This window comes from Prinia subflava, chromosome 4 (assembly GCF_021018805.1).
Source record: "Prinia subflava isolate CZ2003 ecotype Zambia chromosome 4, Cam_Psub_1.2, whole genome shotgun sequence".
In the NCBI taxonomy this organism is placed as follows: Eukaryota; Metazoa; Chordata; class Aves; order Passeriformes; family Cisticolidae; genus Prinia; species Prinia subflava.
The window spans coordinates 47,163,640-47,185,331 of NC_086250.1; the positions used below are offsets into that span (position 1 = coordinate 47,163,640).

A 21,692-nucleotide genomic window follows, 5' to 3' on the forward strand; every position below is an offset into this window, starting at 1 on the left:
GTGCAGCTGCAGCATGTATTCCTGGGGAGCTGCATGAGCTGTACAACCCCCACTGTGATGCACACGGCTTCAGCTACAGCCCTGCTGGCATTCAAACTTTACAGAGTAAAACCAGCTGAGAGAACACTACCTAGCTTATAACCCGTTCCGCAAGATCTGATAAAGTTCTACACAGCTGTTGAGACCTACCTCAGCTAAGCTCTTACAAAATAGATGCCTGTTTCAACACAGAAGTTATTGAAAAATCAAGGTCTGCCTGGCAAAAACATCCACTCATCTTTGAAAGAACTTTATGTGCTACAAGACTATTTTTTCTCTCTGAAAACAAATAAATGCATTTCCAAAACTAAAAATATGATGCACTTTTTCCTTTTTTTTAATCTATTTAAGAGATGGAAAGGTAGTATTCTAGAACACAGAATTACAGAAATTATTTCATTTATTTTAAAATTATTCATGTTTTGATTTTCAATATATTAAGTCCCAGTAATACAGCAGTACCTAAATTAAGCAATCGAGCAAGTGATCAAGTTAAGAATGATAACATTTTGCTTAGTTCTGAATCAACTTAAAATTGTGAGTTCAAAAGTTACAGCATGTACCACTGAGCTCTCCTAATTCTGGTATCAATAAAAATGAGTTCAAGTTAAAAGGAAAAAAATATTCTACAGGCTGAGGTAAGATGTAACTATTTATAAAACACTAAACTGCAATTAAAGAAATAATTTTCTGCTACCAACCTATTATCTCCTATCATATCCATTGGTTTTACCTGACTCTAATGCAATATTTTTAAAGACTAATGACATTCTAAATATTTTGTCTAAAACAAGTTAAACGTGCATGTGTGCATACAGTGTATAATTTGACAGCTGTGGTTGAGTGGTTCACCTACATCAGATGCACAGATTGAGATGACAGAGACACATGCAGTCTACATTCAGTACCTTCACCAGGTAGAAATACTACCAAGTACTTGAGTACTTGTGTTCATTTGCAATCAAAGTCATAAAATAAAAAATATATACATACGTTTATCAAGAACTAGATTGGACAACAGAGGAAAAACTTTTCAGATATGCAAGCAGTATCAGAATCATGACCACAGGCTCACTGATTCTCTTCTGGGGCATCCAGGACCACCAAGACTAACTTACCTCTTTGCTTTCTTCATACCATCAGAGATACCATGTCCTTCTGGATGGCTGCTGTTTCTACCACAATTCCTAAAGGGATTGTTGACATCCCAACTACCAAAGTCCATTTTAAGTACAGGGTCAACAGGCAAAACTTGGAGGAAAGAGACGAGTTTGAATGGCCGTGGTCATGCTGCCACAAAGGAATATTTTACTTCAGCTCTTGTTCTAGAAAAGACCACCCTTCCACTATTAACCTCTAAATTATCTTCTGCTACAGCTTGGCAAAGAGGAGATAGAAGACAAATGTAAAGCCGCCAACAAGAATACAGAGCAAAGGTTTACATATCCATTTGCCTGTCTCAGTCACACCAACACTTTCTTAATTGAATTTCTGAGAGGAACAGTAAAGAAGCACCTCATGGGAGATAGGTCTCCCTATTCATGCCTTACCTAAATCAGACTCTGAGGACCAGCAAGTAAAATTCATGCATATAGGTAAGTAATAGATATCATCAGTAAACAATCAAAATTAAAAAGATAAAAGTATTAACCCGTTTACACAATTTAAAAAAAAAAGCATTGTATAACAAAATTAAGTCTCAAAAACTGAAAACTACAGAATCATATCCAGATACTATATCCTGCAAGACTTTACCACAGAATTAAAAACTTAACAATACAATCAGGAAGCAGGCCAAAACTGCTTCTAATAAACCCATATCATGAGGTACTTAAAAGTTGTTACTGATAAATGCAAACATTGAAGGACATTTTATATTAAAACTATTCAATAGATTATTCTTTTATTGTTCAACTTCCTTTGTTGATCTTAAAGTGCTTTTGGAATACTCTGATCTGATTATCCAGTGGACTTCCCAAAGACTAAGAAAAACCTCCATACAGTGCATGAATACAGCTTCTTCCACGTGGATGTACATAAACTCCATCAAGATTAGGGAAGTTTCCAAACATACAAAAATCGCCACAGCATCTAAAATACTAGTTATCATGCTCAAACATACAGCAAAGTGAAAATAACCAATGCAAATGGCTCAGACAGAATCACAAATGTTCAAGGAGTATAATAAGAATAAAACTATTAAATTTTTTTCTGATCAGACAACATGCTGATTTTCTGTTCAGACTATTAATTACTAATCAGTTATACTGACTCTTAACAATCACCAGAGCATGACTTGGGCAGAGGGATGCACACACAGGCAGAATCACATTTTACAGCAATCATTAAGTGACCTGCAATTGGAGTCCTTTTGCAATATTATCTGTAGCAAACATGAATAAATTCATATTTGTAGCTAGACTATTTACAGAAAATTTCACGTGACAGAAAATGAGACAGATCACAGTGCAAATTTTAAGTGTCTAACAAAAGAAGAACACCTGAGAGAGTTGGCTTTAAGAGCTGGTAGTCAAAATTGTCTTACAAATTACCACTACAGTGAAGAAGTAAGCAAAAAAAATGGAACAACTAGAAAAATATATGACAAAAAGACAGACAGATAATATGGCTTCCAAAGACATTTCTGTTACAATCTACATATTGTGCATTTCACTTACAAAAGTAAAACCTTAAGCTTAAACTCTCCAAGCATATGAGTACGTATTATATCCCTACATTAGTTATGAGCACTTTGACATTCTATTTCTACATTATATTAAGGCTGAAATGGAGTTTCTGTCCTCTGTTAGTCTTGAGTATTTTCAACAGTGAAACACTGCCACCCTTTGGCTTGATCTCCCAATTTTAAATGTAAAATTATATATTTTGCTCCATTTGTCCTTTATGGAGGTGGTTGAATTTTTGTGATCTTACCCAAAATTTTATTCAGTAGTCATACTTCACCAGGAAGAAAAACACACAGTATTAGTTGATAAGGAATATTTTTTTCATAAGTACATAGCCAAGCAAATTAAACTATACTCCTTTCAGCCACATCATGTTTTATCTATTTCTATCTCACAACTCTTAGTTCTTGATAGTTTTGGCACACATACACACTGTATCACATGGTATCTTGCATTACATTCCTTTCAAGTAAAAACTTGGTTATGCATTCTTTGAACATCTGACTTTTGAGAACAGACAACAGAAATAACAATAATGCATTATTAAAAATGTTATGTTCCTTGCTCATGTATATACCTACATTATTGTAAATGAAACACTGATGGTTCAATATCTACATAAGCATGTACTGAAATGTATGCAAAATTACTTACACCAGTGACACGATGTCCCCACGCTGTACATCATAATTTCTAATGCTCCAGTGGTTTAACAGTACTACATCAGATGCTTGTCTTCCCCCAGGATTCAAAGAAGGCTGAGAGAAGGGGAGAAAAATAGATCTACATTTAGATCTAAATTTCCTTAATCGATCTTCCACCTAATTCTCTTTCCATCAACAGATGAAACCCATTAAAATTGGAAGAAACATACCCACTTACTGTATGAGACCAAGAATCTGTTGTATTACAGGAAATACATTTGGAATACACATTAATTTATAACAAACTCTAGTTCACATCTTTCAATGCATGCAAATCAGATTACATAGGATACACACTTAGGGCAAGCCTGATGAAAAGAAGGGATTGCTGTTACTGCTTATCATTTAATATTCAAATCAAAGGAGACCCACGTACACTAATACCCAGGAAAAAAACCAAACAAGCAAACAAGCTTTCTGTAGGCATCTTACTATTCATAAAAGCACTAAAAATGAAATATGTACTTGTAATAATACTAATCTCAGCATTCTTTGCAAAGGGGAAAAACAAACCCTATACCTACAGCACACATTGACACTGGCAATAAGTGTAGGACTTCCATAACAGGACACAAAAAGGCATGAATGAAAATAACCAAGTAATTAACACAGAATTAGGAGGTACATCAAATCCCACAAAATTATTTTGTGTGACATAATACAAACCAGGATACCTGATCAATGCTTGCTCTGAGTTAACTCTTGGGAAAGGACACAGGAAGGAAGAAGACCATCACAGTACTGTCTTTATGTTTGCAAGGCTTACTTTAAAACAGAGGCTCCTTTTACTAGACAGAAATTATTCAAGAGTATTCCAGACTGAAGTTTTCTAATAGTTTTTTTCTCAGAAAGATTTTTCAGAGTCTCCAAATACAATATCAGTATCTCCCAAGTTGGCCAAGAGATAACTGCTAATGTGGATTCTAGAGTTAGGTGATGTGTGCAATAAAGCACATAGTGCTGAAACTAGGCTACTCCTCCTTTGTATGATAACTGCAATATCAGCTAAAAAATTTGTTGCTGTTGTTATAGAAGAGGCACTTACAATGTAACTGGAACCATCACGTAAACCACTGGACTTTCACTGCTGATATTCCCATTTCCAAACTGATGGTACCTTCGATAAGTAAGCCAACAGGGGGACTGAAATTAACTTTTCTCGACCCTAGTAATTACACAGTGTCAAATTTCATTCTCTTGTTATTCAGTAAACTTTGCTCTCAAATAAAATGATTAATCAGTATTCATTTTTAACTTCAAAAGCAATAAGTGCTGATTTCTCTGTACTACAGTTTCTTCATTCATCATTTTTAAACAGATTGGTTGACAAAGACATCCCACTTCAAGTAGGATTTGTGAAAAATTATTTTTTCAAGGTGCAAGAGGAAGTTGTGGTAGGGTCCTCAGTAGGTGTAATTCACATGAATAATAGGTAATGTGATAGGTCAAAAGAATAAACATGGTAGGGAGAAGGGGAGGAATATGATGTCATATGTTTAGTTAAAGAGCAAATGAGGCTTGTTACATTTTTGTTACAGGCAAATTTCTAGTTAGGTAAATCGGGATCAAAGCAGATCGCTAACACCCAGAGAGATACGGTCCAAGTCTAAGCTATAAATATATTAATACTCATTGCTGTTTTTTTTACTAGACTCAATGCACTGCAAGAACCAGATAAATGAAAACCAGGAACTAGTTGGCAGTTATTTCATTAGTAGTTTTTAATCAGGATTTCCAGAATTATTTATCACCTTTACAGCATTTTCCACCAAAGGATCAAATATTTACATACAAGTGACTTACATACTAATTCACAAATAATTCAGTCATACTCACTTTACCAAATGTAGGTACACAGGGCCCAGAAGTTTACAACACTACTAAGTATAAAGAAGGGGCCAATCTTATGAAGCAGGAATCATTCATATGACATATTCTCACAAAGTAAACTCCTTAGTACTCAAAGATATCTGCCTTAAAAGGCCAAAAGAGAAGGATGAAACAAATAGAAACCTTAAAACATTGTTCCAAAAGATAATGTATCTCACAGCTGATACATAGAAAAGATCTAATTGAGGGTTCACACACTTCTTGTAAACTTGATAAGTAAACTTACATCAACTACATCTGACAGAGAAATACACCAGGTAGTTACAGTATTGCCCTAGTTGTAACCCCGGTTGATTCCTATTTTTTCTGCTTTTAAACAAAGGAAATACCTTAAAATTTTAATACAATTAGATATTGCATAATCTTTTTTAACTTAAAGCCCTCTACTTGCATTTTAACAATACCTCACCTCATTCTGACATACAGAGCGGATATCCAACTCATTATACATTAGAATTGTGTTTGAGAAAAATACAGCGGTGTAGGCTTCTTTCTTCTCTCTTACAAAAAAAACCTGACAAATGTGCAGACAATAATACTATTTTGTTGGAAGAAACTGAAGGAAAACTAGGAGACAACTATTCATTTACATCAACAATCACTTTTTCATTAAAAAAAAAAAAGGTTAAATCCTTCAGCAAGTCTGTCTCTATTGTAAGTAATACAAACTGAGATTCCACAACAAACAAGTATAGAAACAATATAACTTATTCCTCATGACATTTTAACTCATAGTAAGGTTTCAGGTCTAGCAAAATCAAAATACAGCTTCTGCAGAAGGAGTCAACAAATAGCATCACAAATGCTTTTCATAAGAAACAGAATGACACAGAGGCCTCTTCCTTCTAGTCTGAAGCATTATAACTTCTCAGCTCAAGTTTTTGGCATAAAAGCCTGCTACAAATGAGGCACACAGGTCTTAATTTAAACTGTGGTGCAGAAGCCACAAAACATTACTCTTTCCAATTACTAACTAATCTAATGCTAAAAGCATGCAAATTGAGATCCCCAGCCATATGATGAAGCCTCATAGGACACGAGGTTCCATAAGTAGGAGGGTAAAACATGCCCTTTTGCTATAAATAATGATTAACTTGATAGTTGTTATGCTGCTAGTGAAGGTCACAACTTATTTGCTTGTAGCTTGGGGAACACAAAGAATATTCACATGAGCTTACAGGCTTAGGTACAGTAATCCTAATAATAAAGTTAGGAGGAACTGCCACAGAATAATTACAACTGCTATTATGCATAATGGAATAGAACATTCAATAATGTTTGCTGCAAAAACACAAGTGCTTCGTCAGAGATCACTGGTCAGGCCACTTCCTATAATCCTTGGTATTGAACTGTTTGGAATAGAACTTGCATTTAAAGCTGCACATACACTGTCATTTTCTATCCCACCTGAAAATAATCCATGTGATTTAATGAATTTACAAATTTATGTAGCCATGAGGGATTCCTTTTCCACATCTTTATGTATGAAGAGATCATAGTACCAGACAAGCAATGAAATTCAATAAAAATAACATAAATCAATGTCAAGATGTCCATGTGACAACAAACATTTAAAAGTACGCAGCCCACACTACAAGTTACACCAAAAAAATGCACAACAGGTAATTAAGAAATCTTATTACCGGTTATTTGTGTCACTTAGATTTAACGTTTTAAACAGATTTCAACTCACTTGAAACCCACTATTAGAATGCTAGATGAGCACATCAATCTAAAATCCCAAGCAACAAAACTACCTCATGTGATGATTAAAAAACACAGCAAATTTGGAAATAAAAGAGAAGGTAACAAAACTATTAAAACTGTTAAAATTATAAACTGTCATAATTCACTGTTATTCCCTATAGCTTAGAGTTAATACACATATACACTAAAGTCAGCACAAGTGAAATTATGGTGGCTGAAAGCGCTGAAAAAATACAAAATCAGCTTGAGACAACAGAATGCATGAAGTCTGTCTTAACTGATTGGGTCAGAAAATTTGTATTTTCATTAGAAGCTTTATTCATATGCTTGCCAGGGTGTCCAAAAATGTTCCCATTGTCAGTAACTATGAAGCAGCAGTAAGGCTTGTCCAGAACAAAAGAAGAAAGTGTAGGGGGAGAGAGAGCGCACAGCAGAGAACAAGAGTAGGAGAGCAAGCATGACACAGAGAAATTTATTTCTTGCTTCTTGTCAAAACTTTTAATTTCAGGCTCAGCAGGAGCCAGAATTATGAGTACACAATGCCAGCTAGGCATTTTGGAGATCTATTACAAACAAATTATTGGGAATCTTACCGTGACATCAAATTGAGACAATAAGGAAGCATGTGATTGAAGGATACAATCTGACTGAACTTCAGTCTTCCTCATACCTATGGCTTTCAGATATATTTGACACAGATCACTCTCCAAACAACATAGTTTGAATAGATCACTCTTCAAAGAACACAGACAGAATTGCAACATGACCAGTACTCCTTCAAGCTACTCTTAAGAGAGGGATATATTTCTTATAATTGTGTCCCTGTCAGACTTGCTTAGATGTCTAATAAATCTTGGCAAGGAAATCAGTATCTTATTAAAAGCAGTAAGGTTTTTTTTTCTATCTGGAAAATGGCCATATGCATAGAAGTTTAAAACAAATCTCTGTTTCAGTTCTATTTCAGAAAAAAAACAGAGTTTTACAGACACGGAGGTATCAGTAAAATTACAAATGTCAGCTTTCAAACTATTCATTTTTCAATCACCAGAGGGAATATTTAGTTAGAAGATACAGCAAGGGAAAAGCTTCAATTTTAATAATCCAGTGAATATACATTGCTTTCCCTTTGTCAAGTTGAATAAATCTAAGCAAATAACTGTAGTGTTTTTCAAATCTTCCATGGCTGAACCACAGTCAACTACATGCTCTTCAAGTGAGTAAAGAAGCAACACTCCAAAACAATACCAGAGCACTCTCAAACACTTGGGACTGACTTCAAAGAAAACATAAAACTGAGGTATTAACCAGAGAGGCACAACAGATTTGTGGAGTGGGAAATCTAAGAAATTTCTTTCAAGCTACAGAAGCAAAACTATTAAGCAATAATGGATGTCAAACAGAACATTATGTCAGAGATAGAAAAGATCACACAATGAATGGCAATGTAGTATGCTAAAAAAAACACCACTTCAAAATTAAAATGCTCAGGTCACACTCACTAGTAGCAAAAAGAAAGCCCAAAAAACAGAAACAAACAGAGGCAGAAAGCCAAAGCCGGAAAATCCAACATGAATCTGCATCTTGAATGCTCCATGTGCCTCTAGATCTACAAGAGTAAAAAAATGGGAAGATGGAAAACAGGGGAGTTGTACTCATCTGCCTGATTTTGTACTTCTTTGGGTGCTGTGCTATATATTTGAATTTCTCCTGTCTGAAGATAGTAAAAAGATAACAAAACTGTTTTTCACTGTTTTCCCTTCCTCTCCTTTTTATTGCAAATTTCTGTAACTGCAAGCCCTCTATTCTCCTCTATTTCACTGCTCATCAATGATATTCAGAATAACATCCATGAAAAGGGCAAAGATAACCTACATTACACCTAGCTTTTGGCCTTGGATTGTAGAATTAGTGGGTAAGATGATTTTACTTTCATCCTTGTTCTTGATGTGAGAGCTGTCTGCTGAGGTTTCTCGACAGAGTTTAAACAGATTACAGACTGCCACAAAAGACACAATGCCACCTTGCCATCTCCTCCTCCTCACCACATGCTTTTAGAACATTAAACATAAATCAGCCAAGTGCAGGATCAAGCCTAATTTTTCTAGCCCATGTATAAATTCTGCATAATTCAAACTCCAGCAGCTGGTCTTGATTGCTGTGAAACCTCTTCAAGGTTCTGAGTTTATTAAGACAATCAGAAACGAGAGCTTGACATCCAAGAATCAAATCCTTGCTCTCTGCTACTTGGAATGTTGCAACATTGGAACAAAATACATCATAGTTTATCAGTGGTGATGCATATCAATGTGCAGTGCATAGGATTTAAAATGCAAAGTAACAATATGGAAATTTTCTATCTACATTAAAATACAGCTTTTTCAAGACCAAATAAACAGTAAAAACAAAATCATGCTCGTGAGTATTTATTTAGATGTTAATAAATATTTAAATTATAATATGTTAAATATTTGTTTACATTTACTTGCTTATGCTGTATAAACATTAAATATAACCAAAGTAAAAACAGGGAACAGATACTTATTTCCTGATAAACATAAGCAATAAGAATAGGTAGGTTCATGCCACTTCCAGTATTCTTCCCTGCAATGGTGCCATATGTATATATTACTAAGAACAAGTATAGCAAGAAACAGCTTTGACATACAGTTACTATAATATAGCTACTAAAAATTAATAAAACCTCTTTGTGAGTCATCAATTCAATTCCAAGAGACAAAAGGTATTGCTCCAAATATTTCTAAATGTTTAGGAAGATATCAAAACAATTTATCACTATTTCTCCATATATTTTCCTTTTACTGACCCAGAATTTTAGGAAGTTTTGTTTTCAAAATTTTTTCTTTCACATTACAAAATATTTAACAAAGTAGAAATTAAACTATTCCATACTAGAACATAACTTACAACCAAGTGAGAACAAGATGTTTTTTCACCTTGCTATTACCAGTGGAGAGTCACCTTTCAATTTCCTGACAGACAAAAGATATTTCCAGCAATACCTGCATTGATGCTCCTTCCACCCTTGCGACACAGGCAACTCTATCCAGGAAAGTCACAGTTACAGGAACAGCAACAAAGAAACCTTTAAAAAAGGCTTTAATGTATCTCTTTCCCAAACCTTGAGCCTGTGCCATAATCTGAAAAATATGAAGGAAAGAGAAAAGTTGTTATAAAACAAATTTGAAGTTACATCAACATGTAGCAATTCAATGCAGAACAATTAAGAACAATTTTTTTATATGTTAGTCTCACAATGTCCAGAGTGAAAACAACAAAAAAATTGTGCGCATGAGAATAGAAGAAAAACCCAAACCAACAAACCAGTCATCTTCATCAGATTTTAAATGTCTATTCTACAGAACAGAGCTTGATACTTCACAATTATTGTTTAGCTAATTTGAACATTTCTTGTGATCCTGTGCTAGCAGAAGTACTTGATAAAAATGACTCAATGAGTCAGGTAAGCAAGAAGGAAAGTAATGCAACCAGACAAAATTTAATAATGCATTTTGGAGAAAGGAAGGATTGCAAATAATTTTCTCTCCATACACTGATATTTATTAATTTTTCACCCCCAAAGGTGGACTGTGTTAAGCAAAGGAAAGTTATTTGCAACACATCACCTTTTCTTTATTAAATACTGTCACAAACAAATATGCATAAATTCATCATTTCCACACAGGTGGTAATGCAAACGTAACATCAATTCAAATTGTCACATATATCATAGTGACAGAGCATAACACAATGACTCCTTGTTCACCACTCCATCACAAGTTAAAAGTATGTTGGCAGACTAAGACTGATGTAATGACACATGGGATGATTCCATTCCAACTCCATGTATTATACTATCTCTCATCTATTTATTTACCCCTGAACCACTGAGCATGCTTGGAAAATACGTGTAAGAAACACCAGCTATTTGATTGTACCTCTGAAAAGCAAGCTGAATATCCAGGTAGGGCTGCATAAACTCAAGCCTAATTTACATAGCTGCAGTTTCAGCATAAGGAATGCTGCCCTGCACCTATTGGCAAATCCATTTTAAACTGCTGCTTCCACCTAATGAATCCCTGGTATTGTGTTTATATTCAAGAACATAAAGTTATTTTTCAATTAAAATAATGAAAAGCAGAAATATATGCAGTTTCAATCAATCCTCTTACAAAGTACTTAAAATTTCAAAATATAATGTTGTGGTGTGTTTTATGTTAAATGGTTTGTTTTGCAGCCCCCTCAGGTAATAGCTTAGTCCTAAATTGTACTCCCCTCCCTCTTCCCTGTATTGTTGGGGTTGTGTAGATTGTATCCACTTACTTGGTTGTCAATCCTTCCCTAATGCTGCTCTCTCTTCCACACTGTTCCCTACCAATCCCCCAACCTTCAACACCCTATTGGTTGTTTAGGTTTTATTCCTTATTGTTTTCTTATTGTAATCCCTGCCTCGTACCCCTCTTCCTGTTGGATCCCTACCCTGAACTCCGCCCCTAAACAGTCCCTTAAACCCACTGTTCTGCTTTGTTCGAGGTCTTGGCCTCTGCTCTGTTTTTGTGTTAGGTTGTGTTTAGTGTTATGTGTTTCATAATAAATGATCCTTGGAGCTGCAAGCTTAACCCATCTCACATTCTCTACACTGACCCGCCGGCGACTGCCTGGGACACTCGGGGCCCTGGGGGAAGACGTTGTGCCCCCACAAAGCGCATTAACATCGACTTGCACTGTGACAATATAATAATTTTTTTTTGTTGCATTTTCAGAAACATGGAAGTGATGAACTATTTGTATGCAGAATATAAACTGATGTCATTCTGATAAAATAGTACTGAAGGTAGTATTCCTTCAGTATGTCACAGAAAGAGCTTCTTAACTTCAAAACCCATAAAACTTAGAAAACTCAGTTCTACAAAGTAAGCCATCTGCATATTCTTCACTAGAATTCTTTATAGATATTAATAGCTTTGCAATGACAAGATCTGTCTTCTAAGACTATTACTTCTGACATTCACCTTCAAAAGGTTTTAATTCTCTTTTTTTAAGTGGAAATATTTCATCATCTGTAACTTGCTCATAAGTTTACATTTTCACACTGTTTATAATTCAGTCATTTTCTTTCTAAACATCTCATGAAAACATTTACAATTTGTATCAACCACTTTTACAAATAATTTGAAATATTTGTGAAACAGAACAAAAACCTCACCATTTCGAGACAAAAGCCGTAAGGATTTACTCTCAGCTTATCATTTAAGAACTTGTTATTAGAATCAATCAACCAAAAGAGACTATTGCTTCAATCAGCAGAGCTTTACCTTTGGAAAATATGCCATGTAAAAATAAAAATCTCTAAAAAACAGGGATTTGTCTACCCTCTGACTACATCATTGCCTACACCTTAATACTCTTCTCTCAACCTATTTACTTTGAACTTTGTGCCTTGAGTTTTATGGCTGGAACTCTACTTCTCTGCTATGAGGTCTGGCATCTCAGACCTCCTCCACTCTAACAGCAATGTCAGCCACAAAATACCATTTCAAGACCTTACCAACAAATATATTCACCATGTTCTCTAGAGTAACTTGAGCAGGAAGACATTGTCTGACACATGTATCACAATATGGCTGATTAAGTAATAGTTTTTAAAAATTCAGAAATCAAACAACTTTACTTCTCTTAAAATTCCTCAGAGTTAAATCTCTTTTTCATTAATAATGAAACATGAATATTCATCCCATTCTTTCTACTAAACCTATGGACAGATCTTGTTCTAAACTTCTTGCAGAAGCCCCATGTATCTACAGAAAATCTAGAATCTGAAGAGAAGTAATTGGTCAGACAATCCACAGGAGACCAACCATATGCTTCCTAGAAGTACAAGCTAATTAATAGTGACAGAGAAACTAGCAGTCAGGTTAAAACTGCTAAGACAAAATGCTTCATTCTCAGTACTCCACTTGGACAAGGCAACACCAGCAGTATCAAGCAGCTGTGGACAACGCTGAGAATTAAAGTCCTAATTTTGTGGGTTTGAACACATGTAGCATTACACAGCACAAGATAAAAGAACGTGAGGGAAAAGCACCAGCAGCACTCCTACAAGCAATCAATTTGCAAAGCCACCAAAACCAACAACAGCTCATGTGCTGAAGGACTTCTCTACTTGCCCTGAATTTTCTCCTCTCAGTGACTGATCAAACCACTGGTTTCATCTTCCCTGTACACCAAAGTGATGACTCCTTCATTTATAATGATGTGCTACATTCTGAACTTTCCTAATTCCCCACCTCCCACAGCAAAGGACAGCTTTTCCCCATAACACAGACTAAGCCGGTCAGTAGAAGCCTTTCTTCCCCCAAAAGACAGCAAACAAACATTTGCACACACATTTCAAACAATTTGAGAAGAACTATGTAAAAACAATCCATCTTTCACCTTAAGTTCTTTCACACAGCAAACCATTTTCAACACATAGGTAAGTTACTACATGTCAGTATCTGACTTAACAGTGCACACATTTTTGCCACGTCTGTTTCATAAGTTTTCCCCTCTAAAAAGTACAGACAAGTAACATGTAGAGTTGCCATGCAACTGTTGACAAAACAGTTCACCACCCAACTGCCAGTAAATGGGAAGTTACCCCTCACTCTTTCCATATGAGGGGTTCCAAGTTGCCTGGCACGGCCACAGGGGAAGAGCTGGAACATGGGCAGCAGAAAGGCAGTTTGCAGCATTACCTTCAATCAGTAACTGGACATGGGAATGGATAAACCTCAACTGATAAATACTTCTGGATTAAAATGTGCAGTGTTACCTTTTTTTATACTTTGATGGTCGTAGGAGAAAACAAGGGGAAAAAAGTAATAATAAGCATTTACTGCAGTCACAAGAGAGAATTAAGGGCGGTAAAGGGTAGACACTAAAATGACCCTTAAAATTAAAAGAAAAATTTCTGGTTGGAGTTTTTTTATAAAGAAAACTTAAGATAGCCATCACTCCTGAAGATAATATTCTGCTCTTAGAGCTTTCTAAAACATCTGTAGATTTTGAAAGCATCATGTTTCTGGAGTTAAGTTCTGAGATACTGTGCAGCATCTGGTTTATGATGACAGGTTTAAGTGTATGTCAGTGAGGCAAGCAAAGTATTGTTTGCTGAAAAAATAATTTCCCTAACACATTTCTGGATCTCTGCCCAGTTTGACACCTTGAATAAGATCAACAAATCACAACATTTAAAAAGACGTGAGAGAAAAAAAAGAAACAAAACCAAATACAAAAAAAAGAGAATAAAATATTATAGAGATGCATGCGCTTTTCAGCACCCATAAGTTACACTTGGTTTAGGGGAAAAAAACCACAGAATAATTCAGTAGAACTGACAAACTTCAAACCAACAACCTTGAAAACTTGTTTGAAATGGAAACGTGGACAAGAAAAATCCAAGATCAAAAATGCTAGCATATAGCAGGTCAAAGCATTAAGAATTTCACATTGTGCAGCTCAGAGATTAAGGCAGATGGAGCACAGCATTATCCGGACTGAAGTATTTGGTGCACAAAAGGTCCAGGGATTATAATGAGCCTCTCGTGGGTACTACAACATATGGAGCAGAGATGCTATTTAGATAGCTCTCTATGTATAAAATGTTTATTTTTTCTTACACTTGCCTGCACATTAGAAGACACTGTTTATCAAACAGCCTGCAGAAAATCATCAAGTAATTCAAAAAGCCCCAGGTTACAATGTATTTGCAAACCTAGGTACTTAAAAATTACCCACAGAAGTATGATAGGAAAAATAGCTGTAAAAACAAGGCATTAGCAGTCATCCACAAAGAAAATAGAATGGCCCCTGATGTGCTTCTACAAGACATGTGAGGGAACAGGAAGGAGGGAATTACAACCTATATTCAAAACAACTACCCCACCAAGACTGCTACATTAGTGTGAAATGATCTATTTGATCTTGTTCAAGAACTAGTAACTATATGATATATAGTTCATGAATCCATTGAAACAACCAACTTGTCTGTCAATCAAAATATGCATTTTTCCATAAATCAGTGGCATCACACTAGAATTCAGGATATATGGTTTGAAAACAAAGAAGACTTTCATAACAAAAACCACCACAACACATGAATAAACCGAATTTTATTGTGTCCTATGAAACATAAAACTGAGGACAGAAGCTTTTTGTTGTTAAGACTGGTCTAACTTGAAGATGAGGTTATACCTGGCTTAACAATCATGATTAACAGAATTCTTATACTGCTCAGTATAAGAATTTGTGTGATCTTTTTAACATATTATTTTTCTACAATCTTTCATGATACAAGGCCAGAGTTAAATACGGTGATGCAGCTGGACTATCATTTCCCATTTTAGTTGTACATTTCCATAACTTTTATATTACAGTGATTACTGTAAGGGTACAAGTATGCAGAGTTTTTAGTAGGCTGATTTAATTCACATATATTTATCCAAGTACAGCCTTGGACATGATGGTGATGAATGCCACAGAAGAATCAAAATAGACTAGTCTGTAAGTTTTCAGTTAAAATAATCAATACAGATCAGTGCATTTAAGTTTTCATTTAAAAATCCTATCTGGTTCCAGAGGAGCTCTCATTTATCCTTCAATAAAGCCAGCTCTATCGTGGTATTATTCCACCACAGTGGTAACATGTCTCTTCAATTAATGTATTTATATTCTGCACAGATTTTACTCATCCTATTCCTCCATCATATTACTCTCCCTCTATCCCCTAGCATACAGACATTAAAGACCAGCCCTCTATTGTGAGTTTGGAAATAACTCAGGTTATGGAAATGACTACTGTGTTACTGAAGGAGCAAATCATAACCTAGTCTGCAGTTTCAGCAACTGCACACTATGCTCTGCTGTTCTTTTTTCTTTCCTCTAAATTAGTCATTTTGTTCTGACACCCAGATGTTTTGCTCATTCCAAATACAAAGCAGTATATTCTGTTAGTTTCAACTCCTTTTGTACCATTTATTATGCCTTTGCTTGAATTCAAGCAATTACAATTTCCATGTAATAGCTCCCAGCCCTAAGAAATACATAGAATTTTTTCCAGTATACCACAATAAAGAAAAACAACAATAAAAATCCATTTTTCTAATCTTCTCAGTGCCATACCATACAGAGAAGTTCCCAGAAGCAGACAAAAACAGATCAACCATAATGAGCTTTCAGCTCACGAACCAAATAGAAAAGCTTAAACCACAACAATCATCAATATAATCAGTCACAGAATTATTGCTGGGGGGAAAGAATCAGTTTAATGTGGAACTGATTCTTCTTTTAATATTACTATATCCAGACATTGGGATCTATGTCATGTACAAGGGCTTAGTTGACATGCTGGTTGTAACTCAAAAGAAATTTGCATTTCTTATTCTTAGAAATTAATTTTGTGTTTCAAGTACACAAATTTTACCCTAATGGAAAACCTTGCATTTCCAAACAAAACATTTCACTCTTCAGATATAAGAAAAACAGGAAGAAAACACAGCTGTAGACCAAAGTTACTCTCAGCAATCAATTTAACAACTAGTTCAGGATGGCAAGTAATCAGCCATCCCTCAGTCCTGACAAGTTATTCAGGATTCCATTTGATACACACAAGCACCAAAAAAAGGAATTACAATTTTAAAAATTAGTAATTGTTACAAATCAAACTTTTTTCTCAGCACTTAGAACATCAGATGTAATGAAATATCTTCCAAGTACTATCACACAGGCAAGTGGCAGAGTACCAGCCCTTCTAACATAGAAGTTACAATATTTGGGTTTATTCATATTCCTGCACCTTCAAAGAAACTAAATGTCATTAATACATACTGTAGGGAAAGGAAAGCACTAAATTACATCAATTTTTGGAACTCTTTTAAGAGAGCAACATAACACACATACAGCTTCTTACAACTCAAAGTTCTGTGTTGCTTCCAGCCTAACGATTCAATGCCTGCAACTAAAGTTAATTGTCTAAATTAATTTTAAGTGTCTTTTGCAAACAACTACCAGCTGCTGCTATGTTTTGCTCTCAAGTAGACTGCATAAATGAGGAGTTGCCTTGAAACTTACTGAATTTGTAAATTATATTTACTGTAAACAACAGCATAACCTTTGAATTTCAACGAATTTGTACATTCATCTAGTCAACTTTCTGCATTGTTTCAAGCACCATAGAACTGTCATGTTAGTTGTGGTTATCCAGAACCAAACTTAGACAAAAACAACAACAAAAAAAGGGAAGATTCAGTTTTCACCAAAATATATAACTTTAAGTATTCAGATAACATTCAATGAACAGCCTGAGAATAACAGCATGCAGGCTCAAACTTTAATATTATCAGAAACAAATTCTTCTAAAAGGTTTTGCTTTTGGATTAAGAAGAACTAAGTTTCATATGGAACAGGGAAGTTTCTTCTAGCCTAATGGAAAGTCAAATGAATACAAAAAAATTAATAGAAGAAACAAGATTCTCAGCATGCCAGTATGCACTGAGTATACAAGGACAAAATAATGACTGAAAAAAATATTTATTACGATATGAAAAAATGATGCCAAGAGAAAGAATAGAAAATGCTTCTACTATTTAAAAGGTGTTTTCATTTTTCAGCATACTTCACAAAAACTACTAGTTCTCCCACAACTACTGTAAAACAAGTTTTGTGCATTCTTGCTGAAAGCAGGGAAATTGGGACTGACTCCTCGACAGAACATTCCCAGAAACCCAGCAGCAAAACCCAACGAATCAACTACTTACTGTCTACTGTCTGGGGAATTTATACATCTGTCTAAATGTATAAACTAATACAGCGAATTATGCCTTCAAAAATAATTTCCTTTAACAACTCACGTTTTATCCTTGAACTCTAGAGGTCACTGTGGGACTTGTTAAGATCAGACCTAGTGAACCCCCTCATTCCCCACCATACTGATTTTGAGTCTGGGATTTGTGAAAACTTCAGCTGCCATGTAAGTTTCTCGGGTCTCAAGAATAAGCAAACCAACAAATATAAGGATACAGATTTCCAGAAACAGCTGGCACCCTAGTCAACTTTTAAAGATCTCACCACAAAATTACAACTGTAACTGTAAAACCATTTGAATCCTAAAATTATTGCTAGCATGTTTAAAATATTATTTCCAGGGATCTGGATATCACCCACTACTATACCATATGTACAGTTATTTATCACCAGTTCCAGGAGAAAATTTATTTTGGTAACAACATACAAGTTAAATAAAAGAACCTGTACTTTTAAAAGTAAATTAAATAAAAGACTCCTGGAAAATCTTCCAAATACAGTAGTTAAAAATGTTAATTTTTTTTACAATATAAATATGTGTTCAGTTACAAAGCTGCATATTGAAAAAAATCAAGTCTAATTCTGAAGTTTTCTAGAGAAATTATTTCATTTAACCTGAAAATTCTCAAGAGGTTGTGTTTTCCTAGTACATTTTGTTGACAATTTTACTTTTCTTCTTAGCTGAACAATGAACAAGTATGTGTGGCATATGCTTTTAGAGAAAAAGAAAATAAAAAAGTTCTGGTACAAGAAAGTTATTTAGAGAGATGTAAAGCAGCTTTATCTTTTCTGGTATTTTGCTGTGCTCAAGGAATTCGAGTTCCACAGAACAACAATGGTAACATTTAAAAAATGTAAAACTTCTATAATGGAATACTGGCTAATTAAAAGATTTTACAAGGTTAGAGTCTACCTGTTGTTCAGCTACACTTTTTCTATCTAAGCTGTTTGCCAACTTCCAAGAAAATTTGCCCTAAAAAAGGTACGAACACCAGGGACATATGTCTAGGAACTCGCTGAATGTCTTCAGCTTCAAGCATTGCAGCCTTTATACGGAGAAGCATTTAACTATGAACAGATTGAACAGATAAGCACCAGCTGTGGAAAAGCAGCTACTTTATGACAAGTTATATTATTATAAGCAAAACAAAAGCAAATAAAAACTCCAACAAAAATTCTCTCTCAGATGTCCAGGATGTAGGATAACAGGAAAGCCACTCCATCAGGATACCAGAGAACAGCCATTAACAGCAGTCCTCATAGGACAAATACAAGATGTGACAGAAGTTTCATAAAGCAGAAAAATTGGTTAAGTAAGAACTGCTTTCAGTCCAGGACCAAGAGCAGTACACAGCACAAGCCCCAGTTGCAGACATGATGCAAAAGAACGGCAGCAGAACCCCGGAGTCGCTTCCAAGCCCATTCCCTCGCCCGCCTTCCACCGGCAGCAGGGCACGACCGCCTGCCGCGCCGCCTCGGACAGGCGGAGGCTGCACAGAGCACTTCTCGCTATTGGCTCTGACGGTTCTTTTTAACCCAGCCCCCTCGCACGGGAAATGGCTATCTCGGCGATCCGAAGGGCGGAGAAGAGAGGAACGACACACCCGGCCGGCGGCGGGGAGGCACCAGCGGGCGCCATACGTGACGGCGCTTCCGCCAGCCCCGCGGGGCCCCGCCCCGGGGGACGCGCCGGCCGGGGCGGGGGCAGGGGCGGGCCGGAGGCGGCACCGAGCGCTGGCCCGAGCTGGCGGCGGGGCCCGCCGCGCGGCGCCTCCCTGTCCCCCCGCCGCACGTGGAGCCCCCTCCGCTCACGCCCGTCCCCGCTCCCTCCTCCACCAGCGGGCTCCCCGGCCCCTTCCCCGCCCCGGCTCTCCGGGCCCGCCCGGCCCCCGTGGCTCCGCCCGGCTCCCGGCCGCTCCCGCCGCTTACCCTTTGCTCCGCTCGCGGGGGGCGGGCCGCAGCCGCCGCGTCACGTGACGCGCGGGCGCGGAGCCCGCGGTGCTCCCGGCACGGCCGGCCCGGGCCGCCCTGAGGGGCCGCGGCTGCGGCGGCTGCACGGGCGGCCTGGCGGGCTCGCCTTGTGCCGCGCACGGAGCGAGACAGGCCCCGCACGGAATAGGGTGCTTGGCCTGATCCTTTTCTGGCCCCTGTAGTTACAGTTTGAGTCCCCAAACACTTGAGGATGCTGCATTGCAGTGGCCGTGTTTTCCTTAAGTGAGGGTGGAGATTAAAACACACAAGTGAAAAGAACAGGGCATATGCCTTTATTAATATTCAGCTCTTTATTAAAGTGATCAGCTCATTATTAAAATCATCAGCAGGATTGCAAAGTCCGATCGGAGTTTTCCACACTACTGCAGCCATCTGAAGGAGCAGGTGCTGTCCCAGTGGAAGCTGAGTCCTTGTTCCCATAGAAACAGCTGGCAGTTCTCTCTGGTCAACCATCAGAAGGCAGAGCACTGGCAATCAGCTCTTTGCCCTCAGGGAAAAGTTACAAGAGTTTCCCATTCTCTGCATCAGTCAGCTCAGCTGGCCGGTTCCCATTCCATTCAGGCTCCTCACAGGTCATGGCCAATCTTCAAACCAGGCCAGGAGGTGCATCCACTCCCCGCTCAGCCAGGGCACTATCCAATTCTCTTCTGACGAATCCAGCTTCCTGTCCCGGGGTGCAGTATCCCCAAAAAAAACCTCCCAGGATCCACGGGGGCGGCCCTGCCCTATCTGCATATCCAAATGCATATGCATTTGTCCTGGTCATAGCCGAAGTTACTCTTGCTAAATGAGGTAGTTACAAAGGACAATAGGGCTATCTAGGTGTGGGCAGCTTCTTTTCACATTTCAATTAGGTAGGGAAAAGTTGCCAGGCAACTTTCCTTCAGGGCAGCTCTCCCTGCTCAGATTGTCTGGGGTGTGGGGGGGGGGGTGTTACTCTAGCCAGGAGAGGGTCAGTTGTGGGGTGGTTGTTTTGTTGTTTTGTTTTGTTTTGTTTTGTTTTGTTTTGTTTTGTTTTGTTTTTGTTTGTTTGTTTGTTTTTCTTTCGTTCCTAACACAAGGAGTATACTCCAAATGCCAATTATTTGGCAGTTGGACAACAATAAGCTCTTTGGATATTCGTATGTAATATTGGGAGCTCTTAATATTTCAGTACAAAGTTGTTCTGTACCCTGCATATAGTGTAACCACACAAAAGGATTTTTGTTCGGCCGATGACTTCCCCTAGAGCACACCAGATTTGATCAGGACTGATGTCAGCCACATCTGCTGCGTGTAGAGCTGGCTCCATTGGACTGGCTCTGAAACTTTTCCGATTAAAGATTTTTGTTATAAACCTCTCAAGATCAAATCATGGCTTATCAGTTCTCTTCATTTTGAAATCAAGTGTGTGCTAAGCAACTAGCAGGAAATGCCCATTCTTATTCTTTATTTAGTTGTGGATAAAGTGAAATTTATCTAAGCTGGTACTAAAGTTATGAGCTGCAAATGATGCAATACCAATGTTTGCACCATTTTATTTTTCTTTTTTTTTAATAAGTAATCCTACTGCAACCACACTGGTATCGAAAAGTAAATGACAAGGTTTTTTGCTTTCAACTCTGACAAGAAGGTACTGAAAATGTTTTGCTGCTTCTATGCTTTGATGCATCTGTGACTGAAATAAAGAAAAAGCAAGCCCTTTTTACCCACCTCGAATTACTTTTCAGTTGAGAGTACCATTAAAGCATTCTTGGCAACCCACAAATCCTACCTACAATATCCATTTAAAAGACTCAACAGACTCTCACACAGCAAGCTTTAAGCTAAAAAC

At 37.1% G+C, this 21,692-nt stretch overlaps 1 protein-coding gene across 3 annotated transcripts in view; it reads right to left on the minus strand.

Annotated features, from left to right (window-relative positions):
• IMMP2L (inner mitochondrial membrane peptidase subunit 2) overlaps positions 1 to 19,870 on the minus strand; it is a 420,423-nt gene extending 400,553 nt beyond the window's left edge. Inside the window, exons 1-3 of one of the 3 annotated variants that reach the window (XM_063396686.1) lie at positions 19,817 to 19,870; positions 10,048 to 10,185; positions 3,381 to 3,484 (exon numbers count right to left, since the gene is read on the minus strand). In XM_063396686.1, coding sequence (XP_063252756.1) covers positions 3,381 to 3,484; positions 10,048 to 10,182 — 239 coding nt within the window. In that variant the 5' untranslated portion in view covers positions 10,183 to 10,185; positions 19,817 to 19,870. Of the gene's footprint in view, positions 1 to 3,380; positions 3,485 to 10,047; positions 10,186 to 19,318; positions 19,442 to 19,816 lie in introns of those variants that run through there. The other 2 variants (XM_063396684.1, XM_063396685.1) reach the window with 2 other exon arrangements.
• Between the last annotated feature and the right edge of the window lie 1,822 nt (positions 19,871 to 21,692).